This window comes from Pseudopipra pipra, chromosome 3 (genome assembly GCF_036250125.1).
Source record: "Pseudopipra pipra isolate bDixPip1 chromosome 3, bDixPip1.hap1, whole genome shotgun sequence".
NCBI classification, from domain to species: Eukaryota; Metazoa; Chordata; class Aves; order Passeriformes; family Pipridae; genus Pseudopipra; species Pseudopipra pipra.
The window spans coordinates 45,688,020-45,703,314 of record NC_087551.1 but is presented as its reverse complement, the minus strand read 5'-3'; the positions used below and the strand labels follow the sequence as shown (position 1 = coordinate 45,703,314).

At 41.3% G+C, this 15,295-nt stretch overlaps 1 protein-coding gene and 1 long non-coding RNA gene across 2 annotated transcripts; one reads left to right on the top strand and one right to left on the bottom strand.

Moving 5' to 3' along the window:
• Positions 1 to 1,146: 1,146 nt before the first annotated feature.
• Positions 1,147 to 4,550, bottom strand: C3H6orf118 (chromosome 3 C6orf118 homolog). Its single transcript, XM_064647383.1, is given in 6 exon segments — positions 1,147 to 1,293; positions 3,488 to 3,686; positions 3,688 to 3,752; positions 3,754 to 3,911; positions 3,914 to 4,192; positions 4,340 to 4,550. Coding segments are annotated over 6 exon segments (1,059 nt in total).
• A 4,912-nt stretch (positions 4,551 to 9,462) lies between these two features.
• LOC135411436 (uncharacterized) lies at positions 9,463 to 14,526 on the top strand. The gene is made up of 2 exons (XR_010429150.1): positions 9,463 to 11,070; positions 13,823 to 14,526. It is a non-coding gene; the product is annotated as an uncharacterized LOC135411436 (long non-coding RNA).
• Positions 14,527 to 15,295: the final 769 nt, after the last annotated feature.

Below are 15,295 nucleotides of genomic sequence, written 5' to 3'. Positions count from 1 at the left end.
TTAAGGATTTTAGAGTTAAGGACAAGAGTTAGTGAAGGCTGAGGGTTTGGGGGTTTTGGTTTGCTTGTGGGGGGTTTTTTGCTTGGGTTTTGTTTGGTTGTTGTTGTTGGGTTTTTTTTAATAATGCTTTTATCAAAGTGCTTGAGTGATAGCCAGAAGTTTGGTGCCAGTTTGTGTAACTCCCACAGCACATTATATAAAACTTGTGAAAGAACTCATCCATCTTTCCTAAAAGCTATCTGCTCTTGCACATTTGAGCAAGTGCAAATGTAAGTATTTGCACGTGATGCTACTGTCTTGTGACCTGAGGAATACCACAGGAAGAAGGAGCAATGGTTTGCTGCTGTATGGTTAATTAAAAGGCATAAAGTCATGGTAGGAACACTGGGATATGTGCAAGGGCTTGTCTCAACAATAGGGCCAGAAGCAGAACTGGGAATGCTCTAAAGACAAAACCATATGACATTTGTAGCCATGCAGTTTAACTTGCTGGTCAGCTATAAAAAAGAAATTGAGGGAAACAAAACACAGACACATGTGACCCTAATTTAAATGAATAAATGAAAGCAATGACTGAAAACAGAGCCTACCACTGAACCACTGAATATAAGTGATTTCCAAATTACCTTTCTCCCCAACACTATTTTTTCCAGATTTATGGCCTTTGCATGTGCATGCGATTTTCAGAGGTGTGAAATTCCTTGTAATTTCTTTGTTCTCCATTACCATGATGAAGCTTATAGAAGGAAATTATGCCAGCTCAAATCACTGAGCAGACTAAAAATCAACTTTCTATAGAGGCATATCTCTTAACACTTCTATTCTCTGTTCTTGTTTGCTTATCTGTGTACAATGGGAGAAGAAGTAAAAATAAGGAACAAATCAGTCATTCCCTTTGAGACCACAAGTGATTAAATTAAAAAAAATAATGCTAAAAGTCCATGAATTTTGTTAGATATGTTTAACATGTGATCAATGGATAGAGAATATATTCTCCTGAAGAATATAAACCCCTGTGAGACTCAGTTTCCTCACTGTAGATAAAAAGAGTTTAATGTCCCAGATGCACTGAGAAAACATTGACGAAAGGCATTATGGGATAAAACTTTTAAAACAATAGTTAAGGTACATTTAGCTTACATTGGGCTAAAGTGTAGGAATATTTATTTTCTTCATTTCCTTCAGAATACCACAAAATATCAGAGACCTGTTGCATATATCTTCAAATGCTTCCTCAACAACCTGTAGTTGCTTGAAATGGAGGGGATCACAAGCACATGTTATCTGGTGTTCCTGTACAATCGCCAAAATTAATGACTACAATCCTCCACAGGCAGAAAGTGCTCTAAAACAGTTACTGTCAGAATGCATCACTTTGTTTAAGTTCATGTCATTCTCCTCATGATATGCAGTAAGAAATATCATGAGAATACAGACAAAGTCCTGGTCATAGCAAAAATCAGTAAGAAGAAAGCATACAATCATCAAGATAGGATGTATTAATCATCAAAAAGACTAGTTGAAAACAAGACAGATTTGTGTGGCAGAAGGCAATTACTAAATTATGCTTCAATTAATTGTTGAATATCTTGCTTACATATTTACAGCCAATCCTTCCATTATCATAAATAAGCCTGTCTATCTCTAGTGACTTCAACAGGTCATCTCCAGATTTGACAAGAACCTACTCTTGGAACATGTTGCATTCCCTAAAGTAACTGTTAGCACAGAGAGACATAATTAATATATAAACAACCCAAGAACCCCTAGCTAAGGAATATAACAGTTAAAATAATACACTTAAAATCTCATGGTTGTGTATTACCAACTCTGAGTAATAAATCTATGAGAGAGAAAGAAGGATTCTCTTTGGCAACTTTTGCTGGGTTCCTCTGCCATGGGAACTTTTTCTCTAGAGTGCTGTTGGCTCACTTCAAAGTGCTCTGTTCCTACGATTACCTTTTTAACTACGACCTTTTTTGGTAGGTACTATACTACGGCAGTTTTTGACTTTGTGAATATCCTTGTTTCAAATCAAAGCTGGTAGAAATTTTGACCATTTAACTAAAGGGAAAAGATTGCCATCACTGCTAGTTAGTACAGCTTTCTGCTAAGCTTTGTGCCAGCGTTACACTCTCTCACAAAAATTGTATTGATCCAAATTGTTTCTGGGTAAAATGTCTCCTGGGAAAACATACTTCAAAAGTTACAAGATCAAGTTGTTATCCTGATATAATAGTGCACTTCACTTCTGTTCTCCCCTCTCTCTTCTTCCTCTGAACTCTGACCTCTCAGCCTAGAGGCATAGAAGAATGGTTGCTTGAGGATATTTACCAAGGTGTGAAGTAACCAACTTTTTTGATAAGTTGGTTAACTGTGTGGCAGATGATACCTCATAGAATTCAAGGGAACATGGATTATGCTACTTCTCCCAGAGTTATACCCACAAGTAGACTGAACGAATTTGTTGCCTCACTTCCCTAATTTGCATAACTTTTCTTGAGGTATGTTGGAGATATACAGGACTAACCTCTGCTTATTTGCTAGATCATTTCTTTTCCAGTTTCTGGTATACTTAGGACTCCTATTGGGGCGGCTGTTTCAGTCAAGCCTGACCTCTGTTTTCTCTGTTAGTAGCTACAGTCCAGCAAACACCACTGCTAAATTCTCTGTAAAATACCCTTGATAAATGAGTTGGCGTCTTACAAAGGATGAAAATCTGACCTTAAGTACCACAGTGAGGGACAAAGTGCCAAGTTCTTTCAAAAATTTCTCTCATGTACATGAAATATCAGTTCTTTTCCAGCCCACACTAGCCTAGTCATTTCTTAGTTTACCAACCCCCAAATGCTTTCATTAAGTTCCATCCCTAGTTTCTATGAATCCAGTAGCTTACTCTCACTCCTGCATTTGGCTATGAGTGCTGCTGAGATTGTTAAACTTCCCCTGGGGCAGCAACTCAAGCAACAACAGTAGCTTCTATGAAATGTATGTGTTTCAGTGATCAAATTCACGCCCCATCCCACTCATCGCAAGGGGAGAGTTAGCAGCAACTGTCTGTGTGTAAAGAGATAGTCTACAGAACACACAGAGAAAGCAACATCTTACACAAATTATCTCAAACATGCTGCTGGACAATGTGCTGAATATACAGTTCCCACAGAGATGCTGACCAACAGTGATTTTTCCTGTACAGATCACCAGCTTGCAAGATCTTGTTTCATTGTATATTTAACACAACATTTCCACATGACAATGGAGGGAAGGGTAAACAGTGGCATAACAGCATTGGGCTCAGTGTTTTGGAACACACAGAAGATGTGTCTTACATGTGCTCAACTAAGAAAACAGCGGGGACTGTGTCTTTGAGAAGAAGAGAGAGGTGATTTTGCCTAACCCATTCCATTTTCCTGGAACACACAACCAATCTAACCAGAAAGATAATGCAAAATTTACCCTTCCATCCACTTGAAGACTTTTTTTTTACCTTAGCCAGCTTACTTTCATGCTGCTCTGATACTTTTCTCCCTGTTAAATCATTCTGTAACTGTTCACGGTTTGCTATGAACTCCTTCTGGAAATCTAGGAACTTGTCAAACTGTTCCATTTTAGCTACACTGGCCAAGTATGAAGGTATGAACTGGTATTCCTCCTTGACAAGATCTACAGCACACTGTCAGCTGTTCAGTTTGTTTTTTCAGCATCACAGTCTCTGACACATCTAACTCATCTTGACTCACTTTGATGACTCTCATGGAGTCTGTCAGTTCCATCCTCTACTTTCTTTTTAAGTGCTTTCCACTTTAGCAATTCCAGTGGAATAGAAAAATCTGCTTAGGCACTAACACCAGTCACAGTTGACTGTGGATGTCTGCTGCTAGGGCAAGAAGATTCAGCCTTTGTTGGAAGCTGGAACAAAAGTTACCTGAAAATCTTTTCATCTTTCTTGCTCTCTCATTTTCAGCTGTGAATTGACTTCTTTCCATTATGAAACTAGTTTGTTCCCTGGCAGAGTACCATCATCCCTGTTTTATTTTCTCTGAAGGCTTATAAAGCTTGCTATGATTTAAGTGTCCAGAGGTGTAAAGTTTAACATTTGTTCTGTTGACTGTTTCCACATTACCTGAGAGATGAGCCAGACTCCTCGCTTGACAGTTTCTTTCTATGGTGAAATATATTGGTGTAGCACACACTTTAAAAGAAAAAGGAAAGACAAAATACACTTTATAAGGGGGATAGTTTAGATTAAAAAAGTCCACACAGAACAAAACTATTCCACTCTTAGAACAGAGTATTTTACAATACTCTAGCCTACAAAAAATATGCTACCTTCTTCTACCTTTTCCGGTTGATAGCTGGTTGAACATGAGCCAGCAAGTGTACAGGCGGTCAGTAAGGCCAATAGCCTCCTGACCTGTACCAAGAATAGCATGGCCACCAGGACCAGGGCAGTGATCTCCCTGTACTTGGTACTGGTGAGGCTGCACCTCAAGTCCTGTGTTGAGTTTTGGGCCCCTCACTACATGAAAGATATTGAGGTGCTGGAGCATGTCCAGAGAAGGGCAACGTAGGTGGTGAAGGTCTGGAGCACAAGTCTTATGAGCAGTGGCTGAGGGGACTGGGGTTAGCCCAGAAAAGGGGGCTCGGGGGAGACCTTATTGCTTTCTATAACTACCTGAAAGGAGGTTGCAACAACAAGGGGGCTTGGCTCTTCTCCCAGGTAACAAGTGAAAGGACAAGAGAAAATGGCCCTTGTGTCAGGGTGGGGTTAGGTTGGATATTAGGAAAAATTTCTTCACTGAAAGGGTGGTCAGGTATTGGAATAGGCTGCCTGGAGAAGTGGCGAAATCACCATCCCTGAAAGCATTCAAGTGTGTGTGTGCAGCACTTGGGGATATGGTTTTAGTCATGAACATGGTAGTGTTAGGTTAATGGTTTGACTTGATGATCTTAAAAGTCTTTTCCAACCTTAAGGGTTCTATGTTTCTTAACCACAGCAGTATACAAATAATCAGACAGACCTGGAGGCACCTGTGGGTCCTGCAAAGCTCAGCCTCTGCCCACACTCCTTGACAACACAGTTTCTTTTTCCCCTCTAAGTCTCCCCATGAATTCTTCTGCTTGTGAGTGCAGCCTCTTCTGCCCATTCATTTACACTGGGCCTAAGGTTGGTCCCTTTCTTCAGAATGTCAAATAATTCCTTTTTCCTCATTAATCACTGGAAAGGTTAGTAAGTGGCTGATATAGGTAACATCAGCAAGAGAAAAGAAATGTTAAAAAATCTAAGAGCCTGAATGAGTAGATTAGGCAGCACTCAAAGTAATGTGTGCTAATTTGGCTACTGATGAACAGCCATATAGAATATGTGAAAAACTGCCTGAAACAGTCTCAGACATGTTAGCTGTTACTTTTAAGGATGGCTGGAGACTGGTGAGCCACCAATGATGTGAACAGCATAAGTACAGAGTCTGTGTGTAAAAGAAGTAAGGAAGGGAGAAAGGTGAGCAGAAAATCTCACCAATTTCACCTTCAACTTTCCAAAAAAAAAAAAATCTGAGTGAATAACAGATGGTTTAAGAGCATTAGTGCAGGAGAGAAGCAGTAGCTGTTGCATATTTTTATTTTACTTGGGCTTTTGGCATTTCTTGTGTAGTAGTCCCATGAGAAAGAAAAACAAAAAGAAATTGTCTAGGTGGAGATAGGTTAGCATGGGTGCAAAATAAAAACAATAAAGAAATCTGTAAAACTACATTCGAAGAGTAGTTATAAAGATTCCTGTCCAAATGGAAGAAGTACAAAGCAGTTTTATATGGACATTTATCCTGAATTTGTATCTAATTTTCCCAGCATTTTTGTTTACACTGTGAATGATGGAATACACAGTATGCTTGTTAAATTTGTAGATGACATGAAATGGAGAGAGGATGCAGATATTCTTAGAGACAGGATTGGAACTGAAAATGTTCTTGATAAATTGGAAAATTCTGAGAACAGCTGGATGAATTTCAATATCTGCACAAACAAGCAGCTTCCCAGTAGCCTGCAGCAGCTGGCTCAGTAGAAACTTATTTAGAAAATATCTAGGGAATATGGTGAATGACATGGTCAGAACAAATCAACAGTGCCAGTATGGTGAGTAAGACAAATGCCATTTTGGGATATACAGAACAGTGTTTCACATATAGCAAAATATGTGAAATACTCCTGTCCGTGCTCCCAACACAGAAGTGGCTTCAGCCAAATTTTATGCCTTGTTTCAGGCACTGATCTTCAGGAAACATTTAAGACAACTGGAGGATTCCACAAGAGAGTGAGTTGAAACTATAAACGAGAAGAAAATGTATGTGGGTGTAAGAATTTAATTTAGCCTGAAGAATAGATTAAAAGAGGAAAATACAGCAGAAAACATGCTTGTAGCATGGCTGGAAAAATTTTAGGAGTTCAAATATTAAAAAAAAAAATCTCCAGTGTTACAGACTATGTCTCGCTTTTCCCAGTTTCCAAATGAACAGCCTGAGGTGGCCAAGAGCAGACTCTAACTGCTCTTGCTACCCAGGAAAACCAACTGAGAAACTGAAAGACAGTCAGAAGGTCAAATCCTGACCTATTATCCTAGACATTATGATAACCCACAGAATCCCCATGATATTAAATGGTATTTGAAGCATGTATTTTAATGGGTTGCAGTCAGAGCCTTCATATACATACCAAGGAGCAATAAATTTAACTGGGGTTGACTCACTGGAAGAAGGACCACTGAGGAGAAGTAGGAGAAAGCGTGCAGATATGGGTAGGTTTTATATAGCACAGTACATTTTATAAACTCTTATCTAATATGGCAGAACTATATTATTCTTTCATCAATAATATGATACAAAGGAGAGGGGGAAACAAACAATTTAATTTTCCCTCCTTGACACTCCACTTTTACCTGTCTCCTTTTAAAATGTTACTTTTAATTCCAGAACTGTTTAATTGTTACTATGATTGACTTGTGCTGGAGAGATGGAAATGACAATAACGCCGCGATTTTTTTCACAGAAACATGCATATTGCGGCATCTTGAATAGAGGATAAGCTGCAGTCAGTGCTACTGAGAAAGATCTGCCTCGCTGATCATATTTGCTCCTCTTTTCTGTCTTTAAACTGACACAAAACCCTCTTGTGGAGATTACTGTTACTTATTCTAAAAGAATGGGATGGCCCTGAAGGAAAGTCTAGAGTTGGGTTGGGGTAAGTTCATACTCAGATGCTGTCCTTTCATTTTCTCTCTGGGTGGACCATGGTAGTCTGAAAACTTCTACACAAAAGAAGCCTTTAATTCAGGCCTCATTTAAGCTGAAGATTTAAGGTCTAAGTGGATAGGAGGTGAGATAAAGTACAAGGTAAGGCATGAAGCAAAAGAAAGCAAATTGATTAAAACAGTTTCCTTAATCAGTTCAAGAGCAGGAATTCTCTATTTTGTCTCCTTAGTGACTCTGTCAATGAGCAGATAAGAAAGATGAACACCTCAGTGCCTGTGTTTCCTGCTGGGGCATACATCTGCATCCTGTCACTATCATTTCTGATGGTAAGTCGGAGGCCATTAAAAAAGCGAAAATTTTCAAAGGCACTGGGCAACATGCTGGGCAGCACAGGCTCTTCCTCTTCCAAGACTATCTCCAGTGCCAGTAAGAGTAGTGTGTTTCTACAAACATATCCCACCATGCCTCTATAGTCTATAATAAAACAAAACTGCTCTGAGGAGGAACTAGGTCTTTGAACATGCCTGCGTAGAACAAATACAAGCACAAGAGGTCAGGAAACTAAATGTTTAACAAAAAGTAGGGAGATAGAAAAAACATTTTGGGAGACCTTGACAGGCTGGAGGAACGGGCCAACAGAAACGTCGTGAAGGTCAAAAAGGAGGACTGTAACATCTACAGCTGGGGTGGTCTAACCCCACATATGCTAGGGATGAACTGAGCAGGTAACAGCTTTGCAGAACAGTACTCAAGAGATCCTTCTGGGCAAATTGCACAAGAGACAGCAGTGTGCCTTGCAATGGAGACAGCTAATCACATACTAGGCTGCACAAGCAAGTTCACGGCCAGCAGACAAAGGAAAGCTCTTATTCCCCCTGCTTTGCACTAGCTGGGCCATGCCTGAAACATGATGTCCAGTTTGAGGCCCTGTAGAGCAAGCAAGATGATGACAAACTAGAGGGTCCAGCAAAGAAACAGAGACTGCTGAGAGGCTGAAGCACAGGCCACTCTGGGAGGAACTTTTTTGTACAGCCCAGAGATTAGACCACTAATGAGAGGCATGAAATAAACTGCAGTCTCCCACTGCAATGAGTGGTAAAGTCTCTCTCTCAGAAGTGCATGGTGAAAGGGCAAGGGGCCATAGCCACATATTGCAACATGGGAAAAATAGGTTGGATGTAAGGAAAAAGTCTTCTTAGCAAGAATAGTTTGGCACTGAAGTCACATGCCCAAAAAGGTTGTGAAATTTCCATGCTTGGAAGTACTGGCAACTTTGCTGGATATGGTCCTGAGCATGCGATCAAAATTTCTTAACCCAGCATGGAATAGGGCTGGACTGGGTAAGCTCCCTTCCAACTTAATTTTTTCTATTGTCCCAGGAAGGTCTTTGAGCTTGCAAATGAAACACTGTAAAGTCAGGAAATACCTTCATGTGCTTTCCCAACTCTTCTGTCTTGTACATTCAAGCTGCGCACTGCAGGTGGCAGAGAAGCAACAGGAAAGACGAGGAAGCACCGTTGTCGTAGTCACTGTGCCTGAAGAATGTGAGGCAAGGTCTGTAGGAAGAGGTAATCTCTTTTATTAGACTGACTGATATAGTTAGAAGAACTTGGATGGGATTTCAGGCACACAAATTCTTCTTCATTCTGAAAATAGAACCAGCCCACTTCAGTGCTAAACGCAGGTTGAAAATTGTAACTCTGAATTTAGCTAGCTATATTTATCATTTAGATCATCTGAGAAAAAAACCCACATAATTGGCACTTGTGGAGTGAAAGATTTGTTAATTATATTTTCATCTCTCCTCTTGATATACCTCCTGAAGGAGGCAGAGGGATATTTTTGCCTACAGAACATGAGGGTGGAAGAGAGTTTTGAAGCGTGACAAAGCAGCTCAGTACAGCTGAGCATGGCTTCCCAAGAGTCAGGGAAACTTGGGATGCACATAGCAAAACACACACATACACACACACACACACACACACATGCCAGGCTCAGCGTCAGGTTTTGGATAAGGCCACTGAGCGGGAGTAGCCCTGAAACATGTGTCATGTCAATCCCTACTCACTAGCATGGACCCTGCAGGTTATGCTTGGCTTTTCCTGCTGCATGGAAATTTCATGCATCGCCCCCAGGCTGGCACAAAGGCCTTGCCTGTTGCATGCCTTGCAGCTTCCCCTTCATATGCCAAATATCCCATCTGGCCCTTCAGCCACACCTGCCTGACAGGAGCCAGTGCCTCAGTGCTGAGGTGCTCACCTCTTTCCCCATTGCCACCAGGGCCTGGCAGAGACTCAAGGCCACACGCACCACGGGCTGTGTCCATCACCACAGACACCAGTTGCATGCCCCAGTGTCCCCACGGCCCCGACCTGACTCTGGAGCAAGCCCCTGGGCCTGAGCCTCACCTTCCCTCAGTCATGCTTAAGCCTGGGACTTGATTTGGGACTGGCCTTGTGAGGCACTAGCCTGCCACCCCACTACCCACTTCCAGGGACCCCAAATTTACCACAAGTACCCTTTGCTCCTGTACAAGCGTTAACCTCAAGTCCTGAACCATTCCCTCTGCAGCCCATTCCTGGGTCGCAGCAGTGGCCCACCCCTCATGGCCCCAGCAGCATCATCATGGAGGATGGGTGCTGAGACGTGCAATGTAATCAGCCAGACTTTTGGGATAGCCTCTTCACCTTCCTGGTTATTTGTGCTCACTACTATTGCTTCTTTCACCAGTACAATTTCCCTTCCAAGGCTTGGACCAACCTTCCTGTCAACATAGCAGTGTATGTTGGCTACCTCTATGCAGGTTGAGGCTTCATGTCATCCTAAAGAGATTGTGTGACTCTGGTACTATAAACACCAAGATTCGAAGGACCAAGACCTTACACCTAGTCCTCTGATAATGCTTGGGTTTTTCCTCCACACTGGCTAACCTCCAAATGCATAGTGCTGAGGAGATTTCTTTCACTGACAGAGCACCAAGACTCTTCTATCAAAACTATTTTAACCTTTAAGGAGAGAAGGTTTCTTTGTTTTGCTAACAGCAGTCAGTGACTGAAGATTTTTAGCCTTGGACTGAGCTGAGGCGTTGGGTAGATGCAGCATGGTGTAGAGCAAAAGGTCTAATCCAGGAAAACTGAATTCCCATATCCTCACACAGTCACACCAGTATCTAGTGAGAGACCAAGAAGCAGAATTAAGTCTAGGCAAGGGCCTCTCCAGGAGAATTTCAGGTGACATGAGCTCACTGTTTACAAGAAGGATCTGTCACATGGAAAACATGCTATATGCAAGTCTATACACTTAAAACCAAAGAGGGGACAAAACCACATAGTAAATGGACTGTGGAAGAGGTGAAAGAAAACAACTGATAGAAAGTCTTAAGAGCAGATATCTAGCAAAGCCACGGAGAAACTGAGCCTCCGTGAGTGTCAGACCAGACTTCTGAACCTGTATCAAGCTGTTGAATCCAAATGTAGACAAGCTAATGACATAGTGAGAGTGCATGAGAAATTTGTCTGATTCCTGACAAACTGGGTGACTTTACCACACACTGAGCCCAGCACTGGTCATCATATTTGCCTGACTGAAAAGGCTGTCCTTTAATTGGCCTACATCCTGCAAATTGGCACACGGCAGCTCAAGCTATTCCTTCCAAAGGATCTCTGGTTTATGCTCAGGCATCATAAAGCAGTTGGACCAGTTACAGTTCAGAATAAACATGAAACCTACTATCTGCACCCAGCAGTGATCATTTCCAGCCAGCATTTCTGTGTACGGTGACCACAAATGTAGCTAAATCAATACAACTTTGTTAATAGTGAAACATGTAGGTACCAAACTGCAAAGCTTCTCTTACCCCTGAGCTATTGTTCCTGCTTCTCAAACTATGTTTGTGTAAGGGGTAAAGAAGGGGCAGCATTCCTTCCATTACAGTTGGTGCTACAGTGGGACTTTTGTTTGCAATGAATAACAGAAAAGGCTGCCAAAAAATCAGATCTATTGCTACAAGTTTTATGCATATTATCTTTCCCCTCAAATGCCCTGAAATGCAAATGTCTTATAGTTGTTATGCATTTTGTCATGGTAACAGTCATGAGTTCCATTTACTTTAGTTTCATGGTGTTATTATGTAAAAAGGCACAATCAAGCAGAGGGCAGGGGGTGCATTTGAAGGGTTGGATGTATTTGCTCTGTAAGCCTTGGTGAGGAGCCTGAACCAGACTAACACAGCTGCAGTGACCTTGCACTCAGATCTATGGAGCAGTTCAGAGGCTGCATAGGCCCATTGCACTAAGCAGAGACAGACAATGGTTATGGAAGAGGCAGAATGAAGGTAGACTCTTGCTCAGCAATCCCCAGCACAGAAGCAGGCTGGATGCTGTACTGAGTCAGATGTGTAATCTGCATGGCGTAGTGGGCCCACGCAGGTACTTGTGCCAAATGCAAGCTCCAAACTGGTGAGAGGGGGCAATCAGCATTTGCATTATTAGAGCAGGTCAACCATCACTAATTACACTGTTACCTTTGGAGTCCAAATGGGTATTGTACTTCAGGAACTGACAATGATTTAGGCATTTACACCTGTCCCAACCTCACTTTTAAGACTGGTCTTTATGAAATGATTCAGCAGGACCTTTCTGTGAAAACCATCCATGAACACAGCCAGAATCCAGATCAAATTTTTTCACACGTACCAGGACAGATCTGAAGGCTCTAGACTGCAGAGGGAAAACAGCACGAAGATGAGTGAAGGAGGTTCACCATAGAACTGGGATAATTCAAACCTGTTTGTTGCGCTGGGCAGGCTTTATACAAATGAAAAAATGGACCCCTTAAATACAGTTCATCCATCAGAAAGTGTTTACAAGATCTGAGAACAGCACTGCAGTCCAGCTATTCAATAGTCACAGCATCCAGTCTCATCACTACCACAGGGAAGGCTCGTGAGAACACCAGCAGGCTCCAGGATTAGATTTAAGAGAGTTTCTAAAATTAGATCCTTGAACAAAACCAGGATTCCTTAACAAGTCAAAATCTAAGATAGTTTTTAAATGTAGCTCTTTGTCTCCATCCCAGTTTCCTAATCACACTTTTGTTCCAGAAACATAACCTGCATATCATCCAAAGCAGTTGCTGCACTCAGACTTGTCTGTTAGAAAGCACTGACCCCACTGCAGACACGGGTAAAGTATCTCTATACAAAGCATCTTAAACAGAAAAAAACAAGATGCACGGATTTGTTCTGAGATACTGCTGGCAAGTTGCACTGTTTAGTTTGTGTATTAGGAATGCCAAAAATAAAAGTTTACTGGCATTCATACAGTATGCAGGGCTTCTGTTCTTATTATTTTACCATAATTCTAAAGTCAAAGTTTAAACTATAAAACAGAGCCTGATATCTTAGGTGGCTTTTCGGCAATGTCAGACCAGACTTCTCACTCCCTGACACATTCATTCTCCTCCCATAAACCTTTTGAATATATTGGCTGATTTAATCCAAACTTCAGATAACAGTCTCAAAAATAACAAAGTTCCACGTTTGATAAAAGAGGTGGCTCTTTAGGGAGAGGACTGGGGTCCACCCCAGAACTTTTCATTCTGTTGACCAGTTTCTACAGAATATGTGAGTCTGTTTCTCACAGCCAAAGCATGGCAGGAGATGGATTGTAACAGCAGAGAATTTGAAAATCACTCATAAAGATAGCAGAAAACCTAACTGAATTTTTTTAAATCTAAGTACAATAATGCAAACCAACAGGAATCTGGGCTTCATCACCCCTGTGATCAGAGGAATACCTGTTTGGGAACACAGTGCACGCTCAGGCACTTTGGGCAGGATTTCACCTGAGCTCTGCTCCTGTGGATTCCACTAGTTAATAGTGTTGGGAACAGAGATGATGACCATGGTCTCCTGTCTCAAAGTCTTTTCTGCACAGAGGTAGAGTTGGTTTGGTTGTTTCTACTCCTTGGTGTTTTGGCGATTGGCAGAGATTACCTTAGCAGTGGTACTTATCTCTTACTTGTCAAACAGAGAGGACCCACAGACCACCCTCCAATCCTATTAGTGCAGTGTCAGTGGGTGAAAAGTCTGTTTCTGCGTGTTCTCATCCTATTGCTACCACAAGTGTTGAGATTATGTTATTTCCAACAATCATCATAGCTACTTGGAGTCTATATAACCTGGAGAAGAAATATCTAGGCAGTTTATTATCATGTTAAATTTAACTATCCTCAGAGCAAAAAAAGTGGGTTTTTTCCAAATATTCTTTAATGGAGTTTTCACAAGCACTTCCCTCTCACCATTTCTTGGCATGTAGAAAATATAGCCTGCGACATTTTTCTCCTAGTATTTGAAACTGACAGTCACGGCAATGTGGGTATAGTGCTGGAGAACCACACAGGTTGTGGGAAAACCACGCATTTTAAAAATATTTGCTTTTATGACCATCCACGGGAAAAAGCATGTGAAAGATTTGTACCCTGTAGGGTACTGTGGAGAATGACACAGCTCATATTTGGATTCTAATGGTTTCTAATCTTATTACAGAATGTGACATGTTCTATTTTTTTTCCCCAAGGTGAAAGTAACACTAGTGAAAAGGCTGTTCCCAACCATTTTATCTCCAGGATAACTTGATGAGACAAGCTCTCAAGAAAGGAAGAGAATTCAGCCTGTTCCAGTCAGAGAGTTCCTGACTTAACCTCTTTTTGCTGAGGTTACCAGTATTCCCCTCAATTCAGGACAAAAATGGCAGCAATATCACTTATGGAAGGAGAGAAAATGCGCTACAGCCATCAGCCTACCCCAGAAAGTATATAGAAAAGACAATTCCAGGTTGTGTCAACTGCATTAGCCTTGCCTGCAGCAGCATAAACATTAAATTACAGCATTCTCAGTTATGGGACTCTCTCGCTTAAAATGTCGAGTTGCTACTAAAACACAGTAAAAGAGTTAGTGGCAAGTCATTGACACAAAGCCTTTCCACATCTCCAAAAGGAATAATGTCCTGCTCCAGTTTTCCCACGTTATGGATTATATCGACTGACATGACTGAAAAAGATGACACAGATCGTCTCTTGGTACATGTTCCACTTGAAAGTGTAAAAAAAAAATCTGTCCTGTTTACCATGTGAATGTCTGCTACAGCATTTCCCATAGCATCAATATTTCTGGGGAAGAGAAATATCCGTGTCCAGAAGTGTTTTGTCAGATAAAGGCTAGAAACCAAACAGAAATGGAAGCTCAAGCAAATTCTGCAAGCTCTGTTTTACTGCCACTGTACGTTAGCAGCAAAAAGAGTAAGATACACAAGTTGGTTCATCTATGACACAGGCTATGCAGGATCAACTAAATTCAGGAAATTGGTAAAAGGTCTCATAAATGAAAAACCATCTTGATCTCCCTCTGTAGTCCCTTTGTGTCACTCCCTAAACAGATTCATAATACAGCTTTAGCTTCAAAAGAAAAGCACCAGGATCCCCAAATACATTAATTTAATCTATGCCAACTCCACATAAAGACACCACCTGAAGCACTTCAGAAATCTCTTCTGCATGATAAGCATTACACAGCACTTCTATAAAGCACAGAGTGATTCTGCATGAGGATCTTATGCAATTCAGGGCAAAACTTACTATTTAAAAAGGCTGGGGAGCTGAGACTTCAGATCAGCTTCCTTACTTTAAGTTAGCCAGTGGGTGAGAGAAGCTTTCCCTATAAGCATAGCCCATCTTTCATTTTAGTTTTGCCCTCACCTTACCCTCACATGCCACAGTATTTACTTCATTCCAAGCTTTTCAAGTATGTAATACTGCATGAAAATTATTACTCTCAGGGTAGAAAGAAACTCAGGTCTCCTTTGCAAATTCCAGCCCACTAACTCTGTCTTCGGTACACACCCTGTTCTTTGTCCTTTATATGAACCTTGAAAACATAGCCCTGAAGAATAGCTTTACACTTTTAATTCTTAGTCACTGGGAATTAATTCAGACCACAGAATTCGAGAGTATAGAAGAGGCTGTAGAGATGGCAGTCTGTTCTACTCATACAA